At 48.9% G+C, this 16,579-nt stretch overlaps 1 protein-coding gene across 2 annotated transcripts; it reads left to right on the top strand.

The window, feature by feature from the left end:
* The first annotated feature begins 6,988 nt into the window (after positions 1 to 6,988).
* On the top strand, positions 6,989 to 15,222 carry mllt11 (MLLT11 transcription factor 7 cofactor). 2 transcript variants are annotated; one of them, XM_052045807.1, is made up of 2 exons: positions 6,989 to 7,148; positions 11,619 to 15,222. In XM_052045807.1, exon 2 carries the CDS (start codon positions 11,625 to 11,627, stop codon positions 11,889 to 11,891), a length of 267 nt encoding a protein of 88 aa, XP_051901767.1. In that variant the 5' UTR covers positions 6,989 to 7,148; positions 11,619 to 11,624; the 3' UTR covers positions 11,892 to 15,222. The 2 variants fall into 2 exon arrangements, with proteins under 2 accessions (XP_051901767.1, XP_051901769.1); XM_052045809.1 differs by lacking the exon at positions 6,989 to 7,148 and adding an exon at positions 9,681 to 9,784.
* The last annotated feature ends 1,357 nt before the right edge of the window (positions 15,223 to 16,579 follow it).

The raw sequence follows: 16,579 nt of genomic DNA, 5'->3' as shown, positions 1-16,579 counted from the left end.
CCTCTGGCTCCAGGCGTAAATTCCCTCCTTGTCCTTGAGTGGTCCTACTCTCTCCCTAGTTACCCTCCTGTTTTCAATGTATGTTTAAAATGCTTTGGGATTCTCTTTAATCCTACTCACCAAGGACATTCCATGATCCCGTTTTAGCCCTCCTGATTCCCTGTTTGTTCTCTCCTGCTTTCTTTATTTTCCTCAAGGGCCCTGTCTGACTTCAGCTTCCTAAACCCTACACATGCTTCCTTTTCCGTTCTGATTAAATTTACTATCTCTCTCGTCATCCAAGGTTCCCGAACCTCGCCATCCTTGTCTTTCTTCCTCACGGGATCATGTTGGTCCTGAGTTTTGACCAGCTGGCCTTTAAACAACTTCCACATGTTAGATGTGGACTTACCCAATAAGAGCTGCTCCCAATCTACTCTCCCTAGCTCCTTCCCCCTCTCACCTGGATTCACCTATCACTTGTCTGCATGTGCTCCTCCCCCTCCCCCACCACCTTATTCTGGCTTCTGCCCTCTTCCTTTCCAGTCCTGATGAAGGGTCTTGGCCTGAAACATCGACTGTTTATTTCCATCCATAGATGCTGCCTAACCTGCTGAGTTCCTCCAGCACTTTTTGTGTATTCCTACTTAATACCATTGTATTTAGCCTTTCCTCAATGCGGCACTTTCCCCTGGGGTCCAGTCTTATCCTTATCATAACTATCTGAAAACATACGGAGTTATGATCACTGTTCCCAAAATGCTGTCCCACTGAAACTCCATTCAGCTGGCCAGGCACATTTCTCAGTTCAAGGTCCAGTATGGCCCTTCCCTGGTTGTACTATCTACATGCCATGTCAAAAAACCCTCCTGGACACATATAACAAATTCTGCCCCATCTAAGCCTCTGGCACGAAGGAAATCCCAGTCAATATTGGGGAAATTAAAAGTCACGCATTGCAACCACCCTGTTGCTTTCACAACTTTCCATAATCTGCCTACATACAGTATCTGTTCCTCTATCCCCCACTGGCTGTTGGGAGGCCCACAGTATAATTCTGTCATACTGACTGGACCTTTCCTCCTGAGCGCTACCCACACTGCCTCAGTGGATGAGCCCTCCATGATGTCCTCTCTAAGTGCCACTGTGACATTCTCCCTAATCAGTAGTGCAGCTCCCCACCTCTTTTACATCCCTCTCTTGTGTTTGAACCATCTAAATCTTGGAAGGTTGAGCTGCCAGTCCTGCCCTTCTCATAACCAACTCTCACTGCTGGCTACACCACCATAGTTCCATGTACTAATCCAGACCATAAGTTCATCAGCCTTACCTGTAATATTCCTTGCACTGAAATAAACACACTTCAGCCCATCAGCCCCACTTGCTGACCTACTGGTTTAGGGGCCTCCCTGTCTCTGTAACTCCCCTTCGACCCCTACACCCCTCCTTATCTCTGTAACTACCTCAGGCCCCTACACCCCTCCCTATCTCTGTAACCCCCTCTGGCCCCTACACCAATCCCTGTCTCTGTAATCCCCTCTGGCCCCTACACCCCTCCCTGTCTCTGTAACCTCCTCTGGCCCCTACACACCCCTCACTGTTTCTGTAACCCCCTCCAGCCCCGACACCCCTCCCTACCTCTGTAACACCCTCCGGCCCCTACACCCCTCCCTGTCTCTGTAACCCCCACTGGCCCCTACACCCCTCCCTGTCCCTGTAACCTCCTCCAGCCCCTACACCCCTCCCTGTCTCTGTAAACCCCTCTGACCCCTACACCCCTCCCTGTCCCCGTAACTCCCTCTGGCCCCTACACCCCTCCCTATCCCTGTAACCCCCTCCAGCCCTACACCCTTCCCTGTCTCTGTAAACCCCTCCGGCCCCTACACCCCTCCCTGTCCCTGTAACCCCCTCTGGCCCCTACACCCCTCCCTGTCTCTGTAACCCTCTCTGGCCCCTACACCCCTCCATCTCTCTGTAACCCCATCCAGCCCCTAACCCCTCCCTGTCCCTTCAACCCCCTCCAGTGGTACAGCCTTACAAGGGCACCACACATGGCCGTGGCATCATCCCTAAATATGGAAATCCTTTCCTTAAACTTTTCCTTCCTCCTGCCAAGACTTGGTTTAAGTTCTGCCTGCTTTCCAGCCCTGAGGCTGCTCAGTTTTCTGGTAAGAATCGGCCTGTGAAGAAAGCATGTTGGCATGTTCTCATGCGGTTCAGTGCTGTGTCTATGTGCACAACAAGCCATGAAGTGTTACCTAGTACTATGCCCTGGATTTGGTATTGAGGTCCCACAGTACTACCCCTCCCACAGTGAGACACTCCCTCAGCACTGCCCCTCCCATAGTGTGACCCTCCCTCAGTACCGCTCCTCCCTCAGTGTGACCCTCCCTTGGTACTGCCCCTCCCACAGTGACCCTCCCCCAGTACTGCCCCTCCCACAGTGAGACACTCCCTCAGTACCACCCCTCCCACAGTGAGACACTCCCTCAGTACGCCCCTCAGTGTGACCCTCCCTCAGTACCGCGCCTTCTACAATGTTACCCTCCCTCAGTCCCGCTCCTCCCACAGTGTGAGACTCCCTCCGCGCTGCCCCCCTAACATTGATGCTCCCTGGAGTTTTGTCACTCCAGCATGGAATATTCCATTAGTACTGCCCCTCTCCCAGAGTACTGCCATTCCAGTACAGCCCTGCTTCATATGGTGCTCCCTTGGTGCTGCACTGCAATAAGCTGTCTAGAATCAGTTGTACCCCAACCCACAACCTTCTGACATTATGGGACAACAGTGTGGTCCATTGAAGCTGGGCCAACAGACAACACTGTTAGTTCCCTCAGGATGTCACTCTGCCAGAGTGCATGGGGAGAATGGTCTCTGTGCTGGGTTGTTAATAGAGACACCGGTGTTAATGATTCCCATGTGGCCTGGTGCATCTGGTCTGACTGAGAGTTCCCATGTCAGGAACTGAAACTGGGCCAAGTCACAAACAAACCAGCTCAACCACATGGAGCTTTCAACGTAAGTCAGAATTAGAGTGAAACACACAGCAGGGGAACAGGCCATTGGCCCCTGAGCTTCATATCGGTGTTTACACTCCACACTAGCCTTGCCTGACCTCTTTCCACACACCATCCCCCCACCACCTTCACTTTCTCATGTTCCTTTCTGGCTTGTATGTTAATCCAGCTCCTCCTTAAATTCATCCCCACTCTTCACTCTGACCAAGGTAGGAAAGAACATGTATACAGATTGGGGAAAGAGGCAGAGACTGGGACTAAGGCAAAGTGTCAACACAGTCACAATGAGACAAGTGGGCTTTGTCTTAGCTCTGAGCTTCTGAACAGTTCCCTCCTCAATGTTTGCAGAAGGAAAGCTGAAAGTAATTATACAGTGCTTATGTTATGTGTTAGTATGTGTAAGTGCATGTCATGCTGTTTTGGGTACAAATGCAGAGAAGGTTGATTCCATAATGACTTCCACATCTCCAACTAAAATTGACACCCACCAAACATTAGCCCTTCCATTCAGCCTAACTCACCCACCTTCTCACACAGTGTCAGTCCTCTACCTCCTAGAGTCAGAGTTGTACAGTACAGAAACAGACCCTTTGGCCCACCATGTCCATGAACTAATCCCATTTACCTGCATTAGTCCTCTATATTTTGGCCCTTCAAGTACTTGTATAAAGCAAAAAACAAACTGCTGGAGGAACTCAATGGGTCAGGCAGTATCTGTGGAGGAAAATGGACTGTCAATATTTTGGGTCTGAAACCTTCATCTGGAGTCCTACAGCCCAATATTGGTGGTTGCTGTCTTTCATATTAAGTATTAATTTGTTGATTTCATCTCCTGTCAGCTCTCTGGTGGATCGGAAAAATAACACCATTTTAAAGAGGTACTGGGCATTTCTTCTTGACATCCAGGACCAACACTTGTCTCATCACCTCCATCACTAAAATGGACAGACGTCACTATCTCATTTCTCTCAGTGGGAGCTTGCTGTGCTCACAGTTTTAACGTTTGCCAAGGGTTGACTGAAGAGCTTTTTTCATGCATTAATGGTGTTCAATGCATGAGATGTGTAAAAAAGAAAATTGGATGGATACTGCAGAAAGGGAAAAATTGCAGGGCTGCAGAGTAGGAGTTGAGAATAGGGCTGACTGGATTATTCTCCAATTTCAGGTAACCTGCTCCCCCTCTGTTCCTTTCTCTCCTGATCTATTCAGGTTCCCTCACACACACCCTTCATATCAAACCTCCCTCCCAACTACCCAGTTTCTTTCCCTTGTTCCCTACTCCATCTGCCCATCACCCACACTCTCCTGCCACTGGGTCTTCTCCCCCCCCCCCCCCCACCGACTGTTCTCATCTGTTCACCTTCCCTCGCTTATTCCATCATCTATAGCCCATAATCTGTTGTCACCATGTATCACCTCCTGCCTCAGCCCCTCTTCACCGCTCCCCGCTCCCTCCCCCACCTGACTCCATCTGCCAATCAACCCCTCCTCACCTGGATCCATTTATCGTGTGTCAGCTCTTGACCCACCCCTCCCCTGCACCTCTTGAAACTGGCTATCTCCCCTCAGTCCAGGTGAAGGGTCTTGACCCGAAACCTCAACTGTCCATTTCCCTCCACAGATGCTGCTTGACCTGCTGAGTTCCTCCAGCAGTTGGTTTTTTTGCTCCAGATTCCAATCTCTGCAGTCTCTTGTGTCTCCATTTGACTGGTTTACTGTTGTTGAGGGCTAGCAGGGGCTGAATGGATCCCTACTGTAAAGATTCTGTGATTGTTGAATTCAAAGTTGCACCATGTTTCCTACTTTTGGGGATAGGGAGGGCAGAGATGTTTATAAAGGGCAGATTTCAAATGTTGCTACTTGTATCCAGGGGGCATTCATTTTATGTTTATGATTTATTTTAAAAGTAAACTATTCATAATAAAAATGTATACAAAGGAATAAACAGTGCAAAGCTCTTCAGATTCTTAGTGTCATTTGGTCAATACATTCAGTAGTGTTAGCACACTTTTTTTGTACATTGCACCATTACCATTCACATCGCTCCCTGGGATGATACACCCTTCTGTTGTTTGAGGATGTTGTTTAAGGAGCTTCCCCACCGGACTCAAGCCTCTCAACATCTAGTGATGGAAGGAGCCTAGACTGTGGTCCTTCCCCACAGAGCCTTAGCATTGGTGCACCAAGGTTCAGTGTGTCCCTCAGCACATACTCCTGCAGCTTAGACTGTGTCATTCGGCAGCATTCCCTTACAGACATCTCGCTGTGCTAGAAGACCAACAAGGTTTGGGCAAACCAAAGGGCGTCTCTCACAAATTTGTTCTCCTGACTTGGTCTGGCCTTTTTGCATCTCCAGCAAGGTTGACAAAGTTGCCTTCTGAAATGGCCGGCTTAGCTTGGGAGCATTAAGTTCTGGCACAACCTGTGATTCTCACACTGCATGGAATCATTAAGTTCAACATTGCTGATGTCATTAGAGTGGCATTGTCATGTGGAGCTGACACCACGTCATATGACATCATTTTAACTGACAGTGACTCAGAAGTAAGTTTGATTTTAAATCGTATACTGAGGTGATTAATCTCTGATGGCAAGTTCTAACGTAAGACTGAGGGACTGAATTGTTATGTACATAGGAGGATGACTAGAGTGAGGGTAGGACCGATCAGGGATAGAAGAGGGAACATGCACCTGGAGTTAGAAGAAGTAGGGGAGGTCCTTACTGAATATTTTGCTTCAGTATTCACCAGTGAGAGAGACCTTGATGTTTGTGAGGATGGCGTACAACAGGCTTATACGCTAGAACATGTCAATGTGAGGAAAGAGGATGTGCTGGAACTTTTGAAAAGGTTTCAGAAAATAGGGTTTGTTAAGAAGGCGTATGGTGTGTTGGCCTTCATTGGTCAGGGTATTGAGTTCAAGCGCCATGAGGTAATGTTGTAGCTCTATAAAACTCTGGTTAGACCACATTTGGTGTATTGTGTTCAGTTCTGGTTGCCTCATTATCGGAATGATGTGGAAACTTTAGAGAGGGTGCAGAGAAGATTTACCAGGATGCTGCCTGAATTGGAGAGCATGTCTTATGAGGATAGGTTGAGTGAGCTAGGGCTTTTCTCTTTGGAGAGAAGGAGGATGAGAGGTGACTTGATAGGGGTGTACAATAAGAGGCATAGATCGAGTGGACAGTCAGAGACTTTTTCCCAGGGTGAAAATGGCTAACATGAGGCGGCATAATTTTAAGGTGATTGGAGGAAGGTATAAGGGGGATGTCAGAGGTATTTTTTTACACACAGAGAGTGGTGGGTGTGTGGAACGCACTGCCGGCAGAGATTGTGGGGGCAGATACATCAGGGCCATTTAAGGGACTCTTAGAGAGGCACATGAATGATAAAAAAAAATGGGGGCACTGTGGGAGGGAAGGGTTAGATAGATCTTAGAGCAGGATAAAATGTCGGCACAATATTGTGGGCCGAAGGGCCTGTACTGTGCTGTAATGTTCTCTGTTCTATGCACGGATAGGGAATAAGAACCTTTTCTGTAAAAACACACCCGAATAATCGTAGCAAAGTGCTGGGCTAAGGCAGGCTGTGTAATTGACAGGTGCAACCTCGGGTTGTGGATCCCAGGGAGTGTATCGGGGGCCGCGGCCGTCCAGGCGGCTGCAGCAACCGCAACGAGCTCAGGGGAGAGTTACTGGGGTGGTTCAGATCAGGAGGGATAGATCATCAGCTTCAGTAACCAAAGGACAGAGACAGCACCGATCCACAGACAGCGCGGCGCTCCCTCAGAACACCTCCCTACTGCGGCGCTCCCTCTGCAGTGCCCTTACCGCAGCGCGGCGCTCCCTCGCTACTACCGAATGCACCGTTCTGTGACAGACCACAAGCGGCTCAGGAGATGTTCCCTCCCTAGAGAGGTGAAGGGGAGAGAAGAGGGGAGGAGGAGAGGGGGAGGGGGATGTGGGTGGATGGAGGGAGGGGTCGGACAAAGGCGGAGGAACACACGCCGCTGCTCGGCGGCTCATGAAGTAGTTCAGGCGTGACACCTTGGGCTGCGGCTGCATTGCGGCAGATCAGCTGGTTCCCGGAGCACTGGGCGTGCAGCCGTTCCACATTAAGCCTGTCCGCAGTAGTCAGCGCCCGGCACCCACAGGTCAGTGTCCTCCATTCTCGCCTCTAACCCGCTGTCTATTTCAGGGTTCCCCGAGTCTGGAGGTTTCCCGCACGTTAACTGTTCCTTGGGGCGGGAGATGTGATAACCTCCCGTTAACCATTGAACACGGGTAACGCTGTTCCTGCGGGTTAAATAAGCCGGGATTGGGCGTGAGGTTGAAGAACTCGGACTCTCCGCGGTCTGTTCTGGATCCTCAGTCTCTGCGGCTGATTTTGGGATTTGCGCATCGGTCTAACTGGAGCATCTGTGGAGGAGGAGGGGGTCGGTGGGACAGCCCGCGGTGCCGCACTGGATCCCGCAACCCGAACCCCGCCCGCTCCTCGACACCGCGGTTTTCCAGTTGGATCCCGCGGGCGGCAGGAGATGAGTGGGTGGGTCAGCTTGTGGGAGCTGGTGGTGGAGGCGGTGTGGGCTGGGGTCAGTCAGGACTGGAGTTCAGGGCGTGGGGACATCGGGCTAAGGGGCCAGGAAGGGTGGAAGGGGTTGGGGAGATGGGGGTGATGGATGGAGCTGCTCAGAAAGAGGAAGAGTGAGGGAGGGCGGAGGGGTGTAGGGATGGAGGGTGATGGGGAGAGGAGGGTTGTGGGTGAAGGTGACTCTGGGGAGGTGGAAGAGGCAGTGTGGGGTCGAGAGGGGGTGTCAGGAGAGGATTAGGTGGAAAGGGACTGGAGCTGGGGGTGGGGTATATGGACTGGAGAGTGGAGTGGGTGGGGCTCCAGAGGAGGCTGGAGAGGTAGGCATGGGGTTGGAGAGTGTAGGTTGGGGAGGTGGCAACATAGATGTTGGGAACAGAGAGGAGGAGGAGGGGGCTGGGGAGAGGGGAAGGGATATACAAGGGCTGTGAGGACAGAATGGTTTGTGGAATAGGAGGCATGGGTAGAGGGTGAGGAAATGGTGTGGGTGTGTGGGGGCTGAGGAGGGGGGGTGAGCTGGTTGGGATTCCAGTGGGGATGTGTGCTGGGCTGTGGAGTGGATGGATTTGGAGGGGGTGTTGGAATGGGGTGGGAGGGGTTGCTGGGTTGGGGCAGTGAGATGGTATGGGGGGTCAGTCTGGGGTGAGGTTCTCTGGAGTGGTTTGGACTGAGGCAAGGTGTGATGAGGTGGAATAAGAATGAAGTGCAGGAGATACTGGGGGAAACTGACTTTGGCAGGTTTTTTTTATTATTTGTGAGGAAGGCAAAAGAGGGAGTGGGATGTGGAGGATGAGAAGGGGAGGCTGGGGTGTAAGGGTTTTTTTTTGCCAGCTTGCAGGGTGCACATTTTATAATGCAGCCTTCCCAGAGAGCAGCCAAATTGTGGACCACCAGTACTCAGCTCTCAAACGCACCAGGACCCTGCTAGCTTAGGGGCAACTACTACAACTCTGTACATTAATTACATACATTACTGCAAACCACACCTCCCCCTTTCCCCACTAGTTCATCAAGTTGAACATTATTTAACCAAATCTTTTGAACACACTGGAGATCTCTCTCGGGTGGAGCTGCCTCTCTCCACATGAGGCAGTACAGGAACTTTTTTGTCCATTGTCTGATTTGTACCATACTCATAGGTGTAGTTCAGCTGATCCTTTAGCAGCACGTGGCCAACTATTCCTTTGTCAGGACTAGTCTCTGGCACTGGAAGGTGACTGGGAGTGTCTGCATTTCTATGGAATTTCCCTGCCTTGACAACAATATTATATTCATACACTTTCAAGATCAAAGCCCATCTTCAAACTTATGGGAAACCACTTGAGGCACTGCTTTCCATTCTTGGAACAGGGAAGTCAGGAGTTCATGGTGAAGTGATGCCCATTAACGTCAGAGCTGTGCAGTACAGAAAAAGGCTCTTCAGCCCATCACGTCTGTACCTATGGGCAGATGCACACCAATCATGATGCTGAACCTTCTTTATTCATAGAGGAGTTTTTCAGTGTTCTAGACATAAATCCTATCAGCTTTTCAGAACTATCTTCCATCAGATGGGACCACACAGATCTGACAACGTGTGGTGATGTATCACAAAATGAACTGTTGAATGGTGGACTGGTACATCAGACTGTGGCAGTTCTTGGTAATAGTGGAGGTGGTTTTAGCCCACCTCCACTTCAAGAATTCAACAAACCCAAATAGGCCTTCAGCTCAGTTGCATCAGTTGAAGTAGAAGCATTAATAGTCTCTTGAACTTGGTGTTGTTCTTCAGTGTGCAGGGGATGCCCCAGTGCTGTACTTCATTTGACAAGAAATTCAGCTCTTTAACTGTAGGCCTGCCTCTTCCAGCCTTCCTGATTCTGCAGGGGTTCTTCTTGCAGGGTTTCTGTAAACAGGATATCAATGCAAGTCCACAGTGACAGTGGGAATACACAGCAGCAACCCCTCCACTGTTCTCTGAAAGAATTCAGGTGCAGCTGAAGCTCTGTGGGGTAATTGGTTATATCTGAATAACCCTTAAACGGATCCCCTGAAACAAACTGATGATACTTAATGAATTACTGTGCTCCAGATAAAACTACAAGTAGGTCTTCTATTTCAGGAATGGGATCCTGTTTCAAGAAATTAACAGCTTGTAATTTTTGTGATTCCTCATGGATCCTCAAGCTGCAACACTGGCATAATGGATGCTGAATATTCAGGGTACTTAACAGATTCAATTTTTTTTTCCATGGACAAGTCTGTTGATTCCTGCCTCCAAATTTGGTTTAATTGTATAACGTGCTGACCTTGGCTTGAAGAGCTGTGGTGGGGCGTCACCTTGAACGTGAATTTTGGCTTGGATGCCTCTAATCCACCCAACACATCATAGAAAGTCCCCCCAGGTCTCCCTGCACCTCCTGTAATGTTCCGCCCTGGCAAATCTTCCTTCAATCCATAGGTATTTCTTTCAGCCAGTCTCTGCCCAACAGTTTGGTCAAGAGCCTGCAACAACTATTAGTGATAATGTTTTAACCTGTCCTTGGTATTTCCACATCACCAACTCCAAGTACTTCAGTGCTTTCACCTGTACAGGTTATCAGAAGTAGCTGTGCCCTTTTCAAGCTTTCTGGTCACCCAGCTGCATATCCCGCCTAGTTCACCGGTGTTACACCGAGTGTCAAACTCAAATGTCATTCACTGTTATAGTGACATTCAATGATAGTTAATTTAGCCCCTTTTCGTGAACACTTCTATTTCAGTGGCTCCTTTTCTGTGATGAGAATGGCGGAAACCTTGGACAATTTCAGCCCCTTCTCCTCCTCCTCCTCCTCCTCCTCCTCCCTTTCATTTTATTTGTACAACTTTCTGTTTATTTCAACAGCTCTGGCAATGTCATTTTTTTTTTCTTGCCTGAGCCAGCACTTGGACAAAATGTTTCCCTGCACAGAAGTAACAGCTTCTGTTTACCCTTTCAAAACAACACTGAGCTTGTTTTGGGAATAGCTGCTACATAGAACTGCCAGGTTCACTTGCAGTGTTTTTATTTGGGCAATTCTCAGTGTATTCTCGATCTTCAGATCCATCTCTGATAACTACTCTCTCTGAATCTGGTCTCACTTATTTTGCACATGAATCCATCCCTTTTATCTGAGTGAGTGTGTTGCACAGTAACAGTTTTTGCGATAAATTCCTTAGTTCAGCTGCACACTCAGCCACTGTTTCAGTAGGTTTTCTTAACTGTGGGATAGCGGAAACCTTTGCATGACTTAGCTTGTCGTTGTGTGTTAAAATAACACTAAAACAAATCCATCAACACATCTGTCTGTGTGGAGTTGCACCTTCTCCCTGTGACCATATGGGTTTTTCCTGGGTGCTCTGGTTTCTTCCCAGATCCCAAAAGTATGCAGGATGGTAGGTTAATTGGCTGCTGTAAATTGCCCCTAGTTTTTAGGTGAGTAGTAAAATGTAGATAGAATGTGGAGAGAATAAATCAGTTAGGGTAGGGCAGAGAGACCCAGCAGGTCAGAGAGCACCTGAGTTTGTATTAATTCTGACTCTACCAGTTCTGACACAAACAGGAAAGGCTGGTTATCTGAAACTGTTCTAGAATGTAGAACTTTACAGCACAGTACAGGCCCTTCGCCCCACAATGTTTTGCTGATATTGAATTCTATTCAATATTGAGTTCCAAGGGTTGCAAGATGAGCTGCTGTTCCTCGCGTTTGCTTTGGACATTGTTGGAACAGCATAGGAGGCCAATGATAGAGAGCTCAGGGTAGGAATAGGACAGAGAATTAAAATGACATGGGAGTTAAGGGTCATCCTTGGTGACTGAATGGGAATGTTCCACAGGGCAGGGACCCAATCTGAGTTTGCTTGATGACACTGCATGGTGAGCACTGAATGCGAAACATGGACTGGAAGAAGTGCAGGGGAATCACTGTTTCACCTGGAGGGAGTGTTTGGGTCACTGGGCGGGACAGGAAGGGGTGAAGGGGAAAGTGTTGCATCTCCTGCAGTTGCATGAAACCATCTCTGTGCATCTTCTTCGTAGTTGACGATGTTGGACCTGCTCAGCACCCAGTACGATTCCTTTCTGTTCTGGAGGACCCCCATCCCTGTGATCGACCTGGCCGAAATCGAGATTCTGGTGCCGAACATCGCGAAATCAGGCTCCGGAGGTCAGACCCCAGAATCCAGATCCCCCGCGTCTCAGGGCGTGTCAGAGGAGGAGGAGGAGGAGCACATCTTGGCCGAGTACAACTCCTTCAATTTCTGGAGAGCCCCTATCGCGAGCTTCAGTGGAATCGACCTGGAACTGCTTTAATCCCCCCGCAATGTTGATTACATGTTGTTAGCATTTTATAAATTTTCCTGTACCAACAGATCCAATTACTTTAGCAGCCTCCATCTAGTGTTACATTGAATCCTTGATCAGCATATTTTGGGAGTAAAAGCAAGGTAAATTTTGAGTTGCTATGGTTCCCCTGTCCACATTGCAACGTAGATTATCAATTAATTTTTGCTCCCTAATCAAAAGATGCTGCGCAAGAGCACGTTCAACAACCACCTAATTTGCCCCATTTTCCACACAGATTTACGAAAATCCCCTTCAAGTGTTTAACCATTTTTTTGAAAGTCAATGGTGAAACGGCTCCCACTGACCTATTTTTCGCTTAAACACTCCCCTCGCCTTTCCTCTGACATTAACGAGAAAGGAAGACCATTTAGCCGCATCCATTAGAACGCGGCTAATCTGTATCTGAACGTTTCAATATCTGTCACCCTCAGTTTTTACATCACCTATGGATCCCAGCTTCCTGGGGAAGAGGTCCACGTCTTCTCCCCTCTCCCCACACCCCCACCCCCGCTGTGTGAGGAAGTGCTTTGTTACCCTGGCTCTGATTTTAAGGGTCTCCCTTTTATTTTGGAGCATAGCCTTGTATTTTTCTCTCTCGCCCACTCTCTGTCCTACAGAAGCAGACACGAGAGACTGCAGATGCTGGAACCTGGAACAACAAACAAAGATCGGGCAGCATCTGTGGTGGGGGGGGGGCAAATGGGCAGTCGACATTTCAGGTCGAGACCCCTCATCCTCTGTCCATTTCCCCGCACAGATGCTGCCTGATCCGCTGAGTTCCTCCGGCATTTTGTTTTTTTTTCTCTCTCTGTGTCATGTAGAATTCTTTAACCATAAGTGAGGAAAATACAAGCAAATTATCTTCACCAAGGTAAAGCAACCCACGGCAACGGGAGTAGGGGAGGGGTCGGGCAACAGCGATTGCCCGCGAGTACCGCAAAGATGCTGTCGAACTGCCTCTCGTGGCCTGACAGTGACAGTAGCCCTGGGCAACCACTTGCCCCACCCTGTCGCAGTGGCCACAAGCGACCCAGCTGCAGTCGTGCCGGGGCTTGTGCGGTTCGCAGAACAAAGGCGATCGAAGACCCCGTTGACCTGCCAACCACGCCCTGATATATTTCTCTTTCTGCTGCCGTGGCTTCTTGGTTATTTACATTGTCGATGTTTGAATGTGCAGCCGTTGTCTCTTGACAGCCCTCTGCTGTCGGGGGTCATCGCTGCTGAGCCCGGGGGTTGTCTGAATGGTGCATAGATTTGGGGACATGGCATGACACGGGAGGAAGTGGGGCGATCACAGTACCTCCCTGGATAGGACAGAAATGGTTAAAGTTTGCATCTTCTGGAGGGTTGCCCCGGCTTGCTATTCGGTTGGAATCGCAGTTGGTGTCTCCCGTGTCCCAGCCCGCGCAGCTTTGATGCACCGTTGATCCATCCAGAACATTAAATGTGAATTTGAAAACCGTTAAATGGGGCGCTGTGCCTCCTATCAATCAATATATCGATTAGCAAATGCGGTGGAGGTCAGTGCATTTAAAAAAAAACTGTGACTCAAATGAATTATTTATTTAACTTATTTATATTTATTTTTAAATATTTAAGGCGTCTGTGAAACGGAAAACATTTCCCTGTGACGTTCCGGCAAGTCCGGGGGTGGGATGTGTTCCGCCAGGTTAGCCGAGGGGGTAACCTCAGCAAGGGGCACCCCTCCCATGTTCATCTTGGGTCTCTGGTGGAGGAAAGGAGCGAGGGAGGTAAGAACCCCAGAGTCTCTGTGGCATTGGTTCATTTCATTGGAGGTGGGGGAGTTTTCATGGCTCTTTATACAGCAAGGATTTCCCCCTCAGTATTGGGGTGGGCGCCCGTGGGAGCTGACAAATTCCTGCCGCTCCACAGCCGCTCTTTCTGGGACACACTGAGACAGTGCAGCAAATCACCCCACCCTGTCTGTTACCCCTGTGGATCCCTGTGAGCTCAGCGCTCACGGTACCTCGTCCAGCCCAGAGGTTGCGAACACGAGCTGACACCAACTTCTCCCGCCGGCAGGATCCTAGATGGGAGTCGCTGGAGCCATGAGGCGGTACCTGCTGCCCACTGTGTCATCGTTCGGTTGACCATGTATTCTGGGTTAGCGAGGATGGAGAAGTGGGTAGTTGTCCTATGAAGTCCTCTTGGGTTTGGGGGAATGAAGGTGATCGTATTGAAGAAGCTTGAGAATGTAGAGGCAGAGGTGATGTGCCCCCGACTGAGATGTCTCGGACCTGGAGTTGGTCAGAGGTTGACTAATATTTGGAAATTCCTACCCCACAGAATGATGGAAGCGCATTCAAAAAAGCAAATGCTAAACAGGTCCGGTCACAACTGGCGAGGGGTCTCTGACCTGGAACGTTAACTGTTTCTCTCCCACAGATGCGGTTTGACCTGCTGAGCGTTTCCGGCATTTTCTAGGTTTGTTTTGGATTCAAGACAGTATCAAGTTTTGAGCATGAAGGGAATCAAGGGATATGGGGCGAGTGAAGGGAAATGACACTGAGGCCAGTCGCTGTCTTGTTGAATGGCGGAGCAGGGGACAAAGGGCCACATGGCTCACTCCTGTTTCTATTGCTTGCGAGAGAATTGTCCACTTTGGCCTGTCTCCCCTGCCTCTACTGGGAATTATGCTGGTTAGGGATTGCCAGTTACAAATACACATTAATAAAGGCTGCAGCTGCTCCCATGGGTACCCACCCCAATACTTGGGGGGCGGGGTGGAATTCTTGCCATACAAAGAGCCATGAAAGTTCTCCCATCTCCAATGAAATTAAACGATGCTACAGAGATGAAGTCTTCACTGCAGGGTAAGAGACTTCCCTCTGTGGGCTGATACCAGGCACTGGAGACTAGACACTGGACTTAGGGTGTGACTCATTTTGGCACGTGTCCCAGGGCCAACAGCAAGAACTGTGCATATATAGGGAGCCACTCAACCCTCGGGTCTGCTCCAACATTTAAATGGACCTTCAGCACTTTCCTACCTGATCCCAGTATGTCTCCAAAAGTCTATTGATAATCAATTTTGAATAGATTCACTCAACAGCCCTCTTTCCACAGCCAGGTCCTTAAGCCCATTGGATCCTACCCTTCTCCCATATCCCACAGTAGCCTTCAAACACAGCTCGCTTCTGACTCTTAACAATCCCGAGAAAGCAATCATTGAAAGACGATTGTACAGTCCTATTAGTGTCTCCCTGCTGCCCCACTGATTGTAGATGCTTCATGTGAATGTCACAGAACCAACAATAAATTGAACTCATTAAAGAAATATGGTCTAAGTTTGTGTTTATTTTCTGATGACAGACCGTTAAAATTTGTTTTCATCACAGCAATGCAGAATGTTTACTGAGATTTTGTCCTATTTACTGCAAGCACGTGGGTTAGCTGTCACTGGTAGTCAATATCATTTTCCTGGGATTACTGATTACTATCAGGTTAGGGACTCCATTAGAACAGGACATAACTCAGCCCCTCAGATCTATCATAGTTGACCTGTATCATAAAATCCATCACCACATGCCTTATTCCTTCTTTGGTAATCTCCTGAGATTGAAGATGACTCACTTTCATAGTTAGCTGATGAGGCCAATTTGGAAACTGTAGACCCTTCCACAGATGGAGCAGTTGGCAGCCAATGGGGAGGGCAGCTGAGTATTTGTGAGGTGGTGCAGCATTTACTCTGCCAATGTGTGGCCTTGATTATCAGCACCATTCCAATGCTCATTCACTGAGTCATCATGATCCAGGGATTCCCAGGAGCCAGTGCAGACGTTGCATTTTTCCAAGAGGGCTGTGTGTGTGTACACTAGAATCTTTTTTCTGTCTGTTTATTTCTTCCCATGACAGTTGGAAATAAACTGTCTGCTTTGTGAATCTGGCATCAGGTATGTGAACAACATGACTTGCTCAACATTGTCCAGAGTATAACTAGGATCTGAGGACACTGTCTACTGAGGACATTGACCTGGGAGAGCACAGTGACATTGTTTTGCTTACCCTTCCTCTGAGTTTGGGGGGATTTTGCAGAGACACTGATGATGGATTTTACCAGTGCTTTGAGATGCTTCTCTACCTAGAGCACTGTGGGAACACCTTGCCAACATGGACTGCAGCAGTTCAGGAAGGTTTACCACTTTCTTGAGGTCAGTTAGGGATGGGCAATAAATGCTGGACTTGTCTGAAACTCCTTTCTCTCACAAGATAATTTTAAAAAATGCTTTTGATTGGCTATTCTCAAGAATTGGTTGTCTTTTTGAAAGGAATACTAAGCAGTGGGAAGAAGACGAGAGAGAGAGTGGGAGTGCAAGAGAGGAGGGCGAGCTACTGTGTGGCAGAGGGAGGGTAGGTGCAACAAGGAGAGGAGGGGAGGGTGAGATACTTGGGTGGGGGGTGGGAGGTGGGCAAAGGGGATGAGAGGGCAAGGCTGCTGGGGATGGAGAAATGGGTGAGATATGAGATGCGGGAGGGAGAGATGGAGGAAAGGATAGAGCAGAGGCAGGAGAGAAGGTAGGGAGTGAAAGAGAGGTTTGGTGAGAATCAAAGTGGAGAGAGTACAGGGAGAGGTAACAATAGTATCACAAGCCAGCCAAATTCCTACACGAATCTTGACTACATTTTCTCCAACC

The sequence above is a fragment of the Pristis pectinata genome, chromosome 40, assembly GCF_009764475.1.
Source record: "Pristis pectinata isolate sPriPec2 chromosome 40, sPriPec2.1.pri, whole genome shotgun sequence".
NCBI lineage: Eukaryota > Metazoa > Chordata > Chondrichthyes > Rhinopristiformes > Pristidae > Pristis > Pristis pectinata.
Note: the sequence above shows the minus strand (reverse complement) of the source record. Positions and strands in the feature narration are given on the sequence as shown.

Bases quoted from the DNA above. Each gene is read 5' to 3' on its own strand.
- mllt11 (XM_052045807.1), top strand. From the start codon at position 11,625: ATGTTGGACCTGCTCAGCACCCAGTACGATTCCTTTCTGTTCTGGAGG.